Source organism: Plecotus auritus (genome assembly GCF_963455305.1).
Source record: "Plecotus auritus genome assembly, chromosome: 5".
Classification (NCBI taxonomy): domain Eukaryota; kingdom Metazoa; phylum Chordata; class Mammalia; order Chiroptera; family Vespertilionidae; genus Plecotus; species Plecotus auritus.
The window spans coordinates 109,196,101-109,208,133 of NC_137776.1; the positions used below are offsets into that span (position 1 = coordinate 109,196,101).

Here is a 12,033-nt window from a genome sequence, read left to right on the forward strand (position 1 = left end):
CTTGTAAATACTACTATATTAAAGCTATGTATTCTGCCTTAAATTTTAGCTAGATTGAAGAAATTTTAATTTTGATCTTAACATAGCTCTTCTAAAAACTGTTAGGAGATTTTTCAATGTTTAACTATTCTGGTCTTTTGGACGCTTTATACATGAATAAAAAATAAAGACTAATTAAGAAAGAAAAATAAAGTAACTCTAACACTGTTTTATTTGTAATGGGTTCGATTTTAATTCTTAGGAAATTAGTGATCTGTCTGTTGTTCATTTGCTTAAGTAGGAATTCAGAATAACAGGCAGTAAACATAAAATCCAAATTATTAGTAAATAAGTTGGCACTGCCTCTTTTCACTTTGACAAAGTACAAGGAGAGAGCTGGTGGGAGAGGGTAGGGAATCTCAACGGAAATACCACTCACACCAGGAAAATAGAACTGATGTCATCCTGTTTGCAGTTCGAGTTAACCTGCAACTGATTTTGTTTTACAGATGGTTTTATCATTAGTGTCTGAACTCAGAGAGAATCATCTTAATGGATTTAACACTCAGAGACGGTAGGTGTGGAACTTAGCCCTCTTCTCAAGTTTCAAAATGTATGTTTGGTTATGAGAGAAAAAGTTATAATTCTTAGGAAATGCATGTTCATAGTTATAGTTATATCCATTGTGAAAAGATTATTTTAGTTGAATACATGGAAAATTGGTGAACTTTATCAAACTTTCTCTTTTAATCCCTGTTCTCAACTTCCATAAGGCAATAAATCGTGCAATGTGTCACATGCTCCCATGGAGTAAAAAGCCCTCCATATACAGTAGGGAACACAGAACAAGTGCTCAGCTCCGTGTGTGCATATCATTTACACACACACACAACCAGGATGTTTACAAGGCAGCAAATACTTGATGTGCACATATGACTTATATGACTATTTTAAGAAACAATATTCTAACATTTAGACTAAACAAATCAAAGAGTCAGACAAATTAAATAGCAGTTAATCACATTATAAAATGTTTCTTCACTATGAGGAAGAATTCAAAGTTGTTTTCACTGGTGAGCATTTTATTTTTAACAAGTCAGTCACTAAAAGAATCTAGGGACCAAGGCACATTGTGATTTTTTTGTAAAGCTATTGCCAGTGAAAGCTCTATCAGGTATGGTGTTTGCTCTCAGACTTAGAAATCCTTTGCATCTAACCCTTAAACTATAAAATTCTTAGGCAAAAACATGAGGAAATCTTTATTACATTGGATTTGGCAGTGATTTTTTGGATATGACATCAAAAGCACAACAGTAAAAAAGCTAGATAAATCGGACTTCATTCAAATTAAGAACTTTTATGAATCATAGGATATTATCAAGAAAGCAAAAAGACAACCAACTGAATGAGTAGAATGGAAATCATATATCTGAAATCATACACCCAAAATGTATAAAAAATTCCTAAAACTCAATAACAGAAAATTAAATATAAAAAATGGCCAAGAGACTTGACTAGACATTTCTCCCAGGAATGTGTACAACAGGCCAATAAACACATGAAAAGATGCTCAACATTAGTAATTATTAGGGAAATGCCTATCGAAATCACAGTGGGTTACCACATCACACCTACTAGGATAGCTGTAATTTAAAAACACAAACAAAAATGAAAACTAACAGATCTTGGTGAAAATACTAGTATAGAGCAGGTAGAACCCTTGTGCATTGCAGGTGGGAATGGAAAAAGGTACAGCCACTGTGGAAAACAGTTTGGCAGTTCCTCAAAAAATTAAATACAGCCCGGCCAGCATGGCTTAGTAGTTGAGCGTTGACCTATGAACTAGGAGGTCACGGTTCGATTCCCGGTCAGGGCACTTGCCTGGATACTCAGGTTGCAGGCTCGAATCCCTAGTGTGGGGCATGCAGGAGGCAGCCAATCAGTGATTCTCTTATCATTGATCTCTCTCTGTCTCTGTCTCTGTCTCTCTCTCTCTCTCTCTCTCTACCTCTCTGAAATCAATAAAAATACATACTTTTTTAAAGTTAAATGCAGAATGACCACAAGACCCAACAATTCTATTCCTAAGTACATATTCAAAAGAAATGAAAGCAGGGGCTCAGATATCTATGCACCAAGTTCATAGTAACCCAGGTGCCTATCAACAGATGAACAGAGAAACAAAATGTGGTTTACAAATACATTACAATACTATTCAGCCATAAAAAGGAATAAAAATTGTATATGTGCAAGAACATGGATAGACTTTGAAAACATCATGCTTAGTGAACTAAGCCAGACACAGAAGGACAGATATTGTATGATTCCACTTATATGAGGTACCTAGAATAGGCAAATTCATAGAGACAGAAAGCAAACTATCTGTAATAATAAAAGCATAATATGCTAATTAGACCAGACGTCCTTCCTTCCGGACAAAGCTGTGGCGGCCGGGGGCCGAGGCAGAGGTGGCCGGCCAAGGCCCTTGAATTTCATGCATCGGGCCTGTAGTAGGTTATAAGTGTCTAGAGCAGGGGTCCTCAAACTTTTTAAACAGGGGGCCAGTTCACTGTCCCTCAGACCGTTGGAGGGCCAGACTATAGTTAAAAAAAAAACTATGAACAAATTCCTATGCACACTGCGGGCCCGGGACGAGTCGGCTGCTAAGCAGGACAGGCAGTGGCACCCGGTGGGCTGGATAAATGTCCTCGGCGGGCTGCATGTGGCCCGCGGGCCATGGTTTGAGGACCCCTGGTCTAGAGGGAGTGGAGTGATTGTTTAATGGGTACATAGTTTTTGTGGGGGGTGAGGAAAAGCTTTGGGTGTAGATTGTGGTGATGGGTACACAGTTTGTGAATGTATTTAATGCCACTGAATGGTTACCACTTACAAATGGTTAAAATAATAACTATTACGTATGCTTTATTGCAATAAAATAAACTTGAAGAAAAAACAAATGTGATGCCAACTATAAACTCCCTCAAATGATTAAAATTTAAGACACATTAGTATGTGTTAGAAAGGATATGAAATTACTGGATCTTTCATAAACTTTGGGATAATGTGCATAATGTAAACATTTTTGTAAACAGTGTGGCAGTTTAATATAAAGTTAAACATAAACTTACCATATGACCCACCAATTCCATTTTTGAGTTTTTACTCATGACAAGTGAAAACATAGGTATTCACAAATATTTCTGTATAAATATTCATAGCTGTTTTAGCTGTAATAGTTCAAAACCAAAAACAATCCAAAGGACCATTGACAAGGGAATGGGTAAACAAATAAAAAATTGCATGTTATCACCATTGAAAAAAAATGAAAAAACAAGTCATAAACAAAATGTGGTTTACAAATCCATTACAATACTATTCAGCCATAAAAAGGAAATTGTACATCTGTAAAGGGCTCAAACTCAGAATATATAAAGAATCCAGTAATAAGACAAATAACCCAGTTTAAAAATTGGCAAAAGATTGGAATACATGTCACCAAAAAATGTATACAAATGGCTTATTTCAATGACATGAATACTGGTATATAAATGTTTATAGCAGCATTGTTCATAATAGACAAAAAGTGGAAGCAACCCAAATATCCATCAACTTATGATTGGATAAACAAAGTATGGTATGTGCATACAATAGAATATTATTCCTAAGAAAAAGGAACAAGCTATTGATTCATGCTGCAGCATGTGTGAACCTCAAAAACATGCTTAGTGAAAGAAGTCAGTTATAAAAGAACACACATTGTATGATTCCATTTTTTTATAAAATGTCCAAAATATGCAAATCTATATATATTAGTTGTTGCCTATGGCTAGAGGTAAGAACAGGGATTTCCTACAAATGAACACAAAATATGGAAATGTTCTAAAAGTAGATGATGATGATTGTTGTCCAACTCAATAATTTATTAAAAATCTTCGGATTGGCCGAAACCGGTTTGGCTCAGTGGATAGAGCGTCGGCCTGCGGACTGAAGGGTCCCGGGTTCGATTCCGGTCAAGGGCATGTACCTTGGTTGCGGGCACATCCCCAGTGGGGGGTGTGCAGGAGGCAGCTGATCGATGTTTCTCTCTCATCGATGTTTCTAGCTCTCTATCCCTCTCCCTTCCTCTCTGTAAAATATCAATAAAATATATTTTTTAAAAAAAATCTTCAGATTGTACATTTCAAATATGTGCATTTTGTGGTATATAAAGTATATCTAAAAATATAACATGAATCCCTAGTGTGCATGGAAAGCATTTACAGTCTTTTATTTAAGTATTAGGTTAAGGACTTTAATTTAGTCTTGTGGTGAATGTTGAATAATGAGTCTTTTGAGTAATAAACTTAAAAATTTATTAAAGGGAATTTGAAAAAATCAATAGAAGGCAATTTGTATGTATGCCCTATACCAAATCTCAAAATATGATTTTATTTATTTATTTAACCTCACCCAATGATATGTTTTATTGATTTTTAGAGAGAGAGGAAGAGGGGGGAGAGAGAAAGAGAAACATCGATCAGTTGCCTCCCACACGTACCCCCACCAGGGATTGAACCTGCAACCTAGGTATGTGTCCTGACCAGGAATTGAATCTGCAACCTTTTGGTGTACAGGACAATGCTCCAACCAACTGAGTCACCCAGCCAGGGCAAGTTGATGATTTTTTAAAACTTAGATGAGAATAAACAAAAACAAACTAAAACACACACACACACACACTGAACAAGTGGAAAAGACCAGCCACAAACTTGGAAGATATCTGCAACCTATAAAACAGACAAATATAGAAATGCCTCCTACAAATGAATTATAAAGAGACAAACACTCCAGTATGGAAATGAACAAGAAATATAACATAAGCAGGTTATTACAAATGAGGCAAACTGCATAAAAATAAACATTTAAAAAATTCTTCAGGAGTGACATCAGCAGGATAACAGAATAGGAAGCATCAGTCCTTGCTTCCTCCTCCCCCACTTCCCCAGCCCACCCTTCCCGCCTCCGAGAGACACTGACTTAACAATAGTATATGGGCCCAAGAGCCTTTAGGAGAACTCCAGAAACTAATTAGAAGTCATAATATCCCAGGCAGGCTCAAAGTCAAGAATAGCCATATTGAAATAGCCATAAAGAAACCCATTTCATATAAACTACAACAGCCCTTCCCCTAAGCCAGCCCAGCTTGGTGTGATTGGGAGGAAAAGTCCAGCTTGTAACTTCTCCCTTGTAAGGGAAAGAGAAGACTGGAGTGTGTCCAATATTCTGGCTTTTGTGGGGCTGCCTGAGGGACTAGTATTTGTCTTGCCGGACACTGATCACTGACAGGGCACCACCATACTGTCAATGCCTGGGGACAGTGGAGAGTTAGAGCTCAGCTGCTCTTTGTAGCACCAGAGAATTGGAGTGTTATAGACAGGAGGTTGGCTCAGGTCAGCATGTATAGGGGAAAGCACCTAACTCTGATAAAGATAAATACATAAGCAAATCCAAAATCCTATAATACCGTAATATTGGTTCATAAATTACTTTTAATTCTGTAATAAAATTTAAGTGATAAAAGTATTAAAAAAAACCATAACTGTAAAACTATGTTAATGGACACAAAATATAAAGACATATAACTTATGACATCAATAACACAAAACATGGGAGGAGATGTAAAGAATAAAATTTTTTTGTATGCAACTTAAATTGTTATCAGTTTAAAATAGATTGTTATAACCACGAGATATATTACCTAATCTCATGATAAAATAAAACAAAACAAATAAAAAAAACTATAGAAGTTGCACAAAGGAAAATTAAAAGAATCAAAGTATATCACTATTTAAAAAAAAAATCAGTGAAACACAAAGGAAGTCAGCTAGAGAGAAAAAGAGGATCAAAATAACTACCAGACATACAGAAAACAATGAAATGGCAATAATAAATCCTTCTCTATCAGTAAGTACTTGAATGTAAATGGATTAATTTCTCCAATCAAAAGGCATAGCATAGCTGAATGGATTCTAAAAAACAAGGCTCAACCATTTGCTGTCTACAAGACTCATTTTAGATGTCAGGAAATACATCAGCTGAAAGTAAAAGGATGAAAAAATATATTCCATGCAAATGGTAAGCTCAAGAAAGCAGGTCTGACCATACTTATTAGACAAAAATAGTTTATATAAAAACTATTACAAGAGACAAAGAAGAGAATTATATAATGACAAATGATCAACTTACCAGGAAGATATAACAACTATAAATATATATGCACTAACAGCAGAACACCAAAATATATGAAACATACATTGATAGGGTTGAAGGGAAAAATAAGTAACACAATAATCATAGGCGATTTCAATACCCACTTTAAATATATGGATCAAGTGGACCAAATATGAATAAGAATACAGAGGATTTGAAAAACATTATAGATCATTTAGACCTTGTAGATATACACAGAACACTCTAACCCAATAATAGCAGGATACATATTCCTCTCAAGCACACACACAGAATGCTCTCCAGGATGGATCACATGTTAGGCCACAAAACAAGTTCTAACAAATTTAAGATTGAAATCATGCCAAGTATCTTTTTCAACCACGATAGTATGAACTAAAAATCACTAATAGGAGAAAAATGGGAAAATTCACATATACATGCAAATTAAACAACACATTCTTGAACAATCAGTGGGTCAAAGAAGAATCACAAGGGATACTGGAAAATATCTTGAGACAAATGAAAACAAAAAAAACATTATACCAAAAATGATAGGGTGCAGGAAACAGTACTAAGTGGAAAATATATAGTAGTAAATGCCTTCATTAAAAAAGAAGAAAGATCTCAAGTAAACAAGCCTAAATTTATACCTCAAGAAACTAGGAAAATAAGAACAAACGAAATCCAAAGGTAGCAGAAGGAATAAAATAATAAAGACTAGAGCAGAAATAAACTAAATAAAAAATAGGAAAATAATAGAAAAAAATCAAAGATGGATATTGATGCAAAAAACAAAACAAAAGAACACCTCAGTGAAATACTAGCAAACCAAAGTCAACAATGCATAAAAACAGATTATGTACAGTGACCAAGTGGGGTTTATTCTTAGCATGCAAGGATGGTTCAACATACAAAAATCAATCAATATAATACACCATATTAACAGGATGATGGACAATACCATATAATTTCAACTGATACAGAAAAACAATTTGATAAAATTCAATACCCTTTCATGATAAGAACATTCAGCAAACTAGGAATACAGGGAAATTACCTCAACATAATAAAGAACATATGTGAAGAGCCCACAGCTAACATCATACTCAAGGGTGAAAGACTGAAAGCTTTCCTTCTAAAATCAGGAACAATGCAAGGATACCCTCTCACCACTTTTCAACATAGTACTGGACATCTTAGCCAGAGCAATTAGATAAGACAAATAAAAGGCACCTAAATTTAGAAGAAAGACATAAAACTTCCTGTGTTTGTAGATGACAAGATCTTATATGTAGAAAACCCTAAAGAGTCTACAGAAAACTATTAAAACTAATAAATAAATTCAGTAAAGTTGCAGTATACAAAAAAAAATCAACATTCAAACATCAGTTATGTTTCTATGCACTAACAATGAGCAATTCAAAAAGAAATATTAAAAATAAATCCCATTTACAATTGCCTCAAAACAGACAAAATACTGAGGAATAAACTTGGTCAAGGAGATATACACTGCAAACTATAACACATTAAATAAATTAAATGAAGACCTAGGGGGTGGGTAGGGGCTGGGAGGAGGGGAAATAGGGGCAGGAGGAATTGGAGATATCTGTAATACTATCAACAACAAGAAATGCATTTAAAAAGAAAAAAAATTTGAATGACACAAATAGATGAAAAGTTATCCTATGTTCATGGTCTGGAAGACTTAATGTTTGTACTACCCAAAGCAGTCCATACTATCCAAAAATAAATGTTAAAGAGACTCAGTTATTTTTCTTTTACAGAAGTAGGAAAAAAAATCCTAAAATTCATGTAGAACCTCAAAGCACCTACATAGCCAAAACAATATTGAAAAACAAAGCTTAAGGCCTCACACTTCCTGATTTAAAAACATTACAAAGCTACATTCATCAGGAGAACCAAGATGGCAGCATAGGTAAACACCTGTACTTGCTGCCTCTCACAAGCACATCAAAATTACAACTAAAAGACAGAACAACTGTCATCCAGAACTGCAGGAAAGCTGGCTGAGTGGAAGTTCTAAAACTAGAGGTAAAGAAGAAAGCACATTGAGACTGGTAGGAGGTGCAGAGGCGCAGAACAGGATGGCACCCGGGTGTGTTGCTTTTTTATTTTATTATTATTTTTTTAAATTTATTGATTAAGGGATCACATATTTGTTGTGTTGCTTTTTTAATCAGGAGGGAAATACAAGCTCCCACTTGCTCTGATACTCTGGGGGACCCAGACACATACGGGGAGAAACTGGACTGTGGTATTGGGGCAGGAATGGGAGGGCAGCTTTCTTTCAGACGGAGGTGTTTGCAGCGGTCATTGTTCCTGCGCTGGGACCTCTCTAGTGCAGGACTGACTGGCAGCCATTGCTCTTGCTCTGCCCTGGTAATTCCCTGAGGCCCCGTCCCACCCAATTTACAACCCCACCCAAGCTGTGTGCAGCTGCTTTTGCATAAGAATGGCCTGTCCTTTCTCAGCCTAAAACCTGTCAAACAGGCAGCAGCTGGGTCAGGGAGCCCCAAAGCTATCAAAAGAAGACCCAAGGCCGGCAGCAACAGCCTGCCTTGCTTCACAGCTGGGCCTTGTCTGGGCACTTTCAAACCCAATACAAAGAGGAGGAATCTGCAGATCTCTCTGTAGCTCCTGCTGGGTGGCCCCAGACAGTGGCTGACTTTGCACCTCCTTGGAGATCAAAAAGTTATTGTACCCAGTGGTCAGTGTGAGACCATACCAGATTATAACTCTTCACATTCATAAATGACACACTCAAGGGGCAGACTCGGTGAGCACCAAAGCCCCACTGAAGCAAGTTCTGCCCCATAAGGGTGTCCTGCACAGCAGATCTTCCATTGTAGACACAGCTAGTCCTCACAGCCAATTGGCCTGGAGATCAATTTCTCCCAGTGATACCAACAGCAATCAAGGCTTAACCACAACAAGACTACACACAGCCCACAAAGGGGTGCACCAAGAGTGTCCACCTCAGGTGACTGGGGAGGCCAAGCCACTGGGTCCTATAGGACACCTACCACACAAGGCCACTCTATAAACTCAAGGAGACTTAGCATCTCTTCCCAAATACATAGAAACAAACACAGGGAAGCAGCCAAACTGCAGAGACAAAGAAAGATGCCACAAATGAAAGAAATGGATGAAAGCAAAATACTGGATATAGAGTTCAAAACCACAGTTACAAGGTTACTCAAGAATCTTCTAGAAAACTCTGAGGAACTTAGTGAAACCTTCAAGGATCTTAGTGAGAATACCAAAAAAAAAAAAAATTAAAAAAAAAAAATGGGAAAGGACCAGTCAGGAATTCAGCATACATTGACTGAAATAAAGAATAATCTATAGAGATTCAATAGTAGACTAGAGGATTCCAAGAATCAAGTCAAAGATTTGAAATACGAGAAAGCAAAAAACACCCAACCGGAAGACCAAAAAGAAAAAAAAAATCCAAAAATATGAAGATAGTGTAAGGAACCTCTGGGACAACTTCAAGTGTACCAGCATCCGAATTATGGGGATGCCAGAAGGAGAGAGCAAGATATTGAAAACCTATTTGAAGAAATAATGACAGAAAACTTCCCCTACCTGGTGAAAGAAATAGACTTACAAGTCCAGGAAGCACAGAGAACCCCAAACAAGAGGAATCCAAAGAGGACCACACCAAGACACATCATAACTAAAATGCCAAGGGCAAAAGACAAAGAATCTTAAAAGCAGCAAGAGAAAAACAGCTACAAGGGAGTACCCATATGACTATCAGCTGATTTCTCAACCGAAACTATGCAGGCCAGAAGGGAGTGGCAAGAAATATTCAAAGTGATGAATAACAAGAACCTACAACCAAGATTACTCTACTCAGCAAAGCTATCATTTAGAATTGAACGCCAGATAAAGAGCTTCACAGACAAGAAAAAGCTAAAGGAGTTCATCACCACCAAATCAATATTATATGAAATGCTGAAGGGTATTCTTTAAGAAGAGGAAGAAGAAGAAAAAGGTGAAGATAAAAATTATGAACAACCAAGTGACAACAAATATATATCTATCAACAAGTGAATCTAAAAATCAAATGAATAAAAATCTGATGAACAGAATAATCTGGTGAATATAATAGAATCAGGGGCATGGAAAGGGAGCAGACTGACAATTCTCAGGGGTAAGGAGGTGTGGGGGGTGCGGGAAGAGATTGGACAAAGATCTTACACCTATGGACGAGGACATGGGGGGGCGGTGAGGGCCTGGGGTGGGTTGGGAACCAGGTGGAGGGGAGCTGTGGGGGGAAAAAAGAGGAACATCTGTAATAATCCTATATAATAAGAGAGGAATATGCTAATTATCTATTACGCCTTGAGGTGTAAAGACCAGATCATGGATCTGCAGGAGGGTAGGGCAGCAAACTACAAGAAGGCGGCAAAAAGCTACAAGATTGGCAGGGCAGCAAGCTATGGGGAAGGGGAGGGGGCGGGGAGAGCTGAAGGAGGGCGGGGCAGCGAGCTACAAGCAGTGGAGAGCTACCAGCAGCGGTGGGGGGGTGGCCAGCTGAGGCAAGAGGCAGCAAGCTACTCGAGCATGGATTCATGCGCAGGGCTACTAGTCTGAACAGTAAAGATTTAAAAAAAACGCATTAAACTATAAAATAAAAAGCTACAGTCATCAAAAGTTTGGTACTGACATAGATACATAGAAAGAATAGCAATGAAGTTGCAGAAACATATCCATAATATGTCCTTCCTTATATGAAAATTTAAAACACTCAAAACAATACATACTTATAAAGTGAAAGTCTTGAAGCTACTAGTAGACCAAAGGATCTGCTTCTGGGGAATACTAACTCCTGGGAAGTGGAAGAAGAAATGGGATGGGAGCAGGCTGTTTCAACTGTAAATGAAACATTTTATTTCTTTAAAATATCAAACATATTAATAAAATGTAACTGCAAATTTGAGAAATGGGTACATATAAGGTGGGGCAGAAGTAGGTTTACATTTGTTCATATTGAAAATAATACAATAATTAATACAAGAATAAACTTTTGCATACTCACAACTGTAAACCTACTTTTGTCCCACCTTGTAGTTGATATTATAGTAATTCTCTGTTTTTCTGTACATCATCAATATTTTAGAATTAAACTTTTAAAAAGTACAATGTAGTATTGCCTAGTAAAATATTGAAAATGGAAAGGTAATATTCATTTTCTGGTTTTTGGACAGAAGAAGACAGTAGTTCAAAAAGGCGTCCAACTTCCACTGACCATAATCAGAAGATCCTGATGGAAGATATTAGCTGAAATGCTCTTTATGCTGAAAAACTTCCATTTGTGCCAGATTGGGCCATTTTGGGGGACAAATTCATTTCTAAATTCATCACTGTTTCTTCATGAAGGATGTTTATTTTTCAAAAACAATATGGACAAATTCCATGGTTCAGAGCACAGTACTGAAGGGTGCCCATGTTGGCCCCCTACTCACAGTAGCAGCAAGGATAAAGTGGCAGTTAACTTGGTGAATAGTTGAAGACATTCTTGGTCAAACCAAAACTGTAATGTAGTTAGTAAAATTCTTAACAAATTTACCATGAATATGAGATGTCTGTGCTAGTAGAACATTCTCTGCACACTGACATATCTGATACATTCCTAATTTGCTATACTTGATGTTTACTATGGAGTCCTTTGCTTTTTTAGAAATAATTTTAGAATTCAACAAGATAAATTTCTTGCAGGGTTTTTTTGTGTGTGTTTTTTTAGGTATTCAGCCCACACATGGTTTTAAGAGAAATTCAATCTCTTGGATTGGGTTCAATTATTCTTATCAAAAG

The 12,033-nt window shown here is 36.9% G+C and overlaps 1 protein-coding gene across 1 annotated transcript in view; it reads left to right on the forward strand.

Annotated features, from left to right (window-relative positions):
- Window positions 1-12,033, forward strand: part of FANCC (FA complementation group C) — a 320,900-nt gene that overhangs the window by 245,267 nt on the left and 63,600 nt on the right. The window contains exon 7 of the mRNA XM_080669394.1: window positions 489-553. Within this exon, the coding sequence (XP_080525520.1) occupies window positions 489-553 (65 nt within the window). The remainder of the gene's footprint in view (window positions 1-488; window positions 554-12,033) is intronic.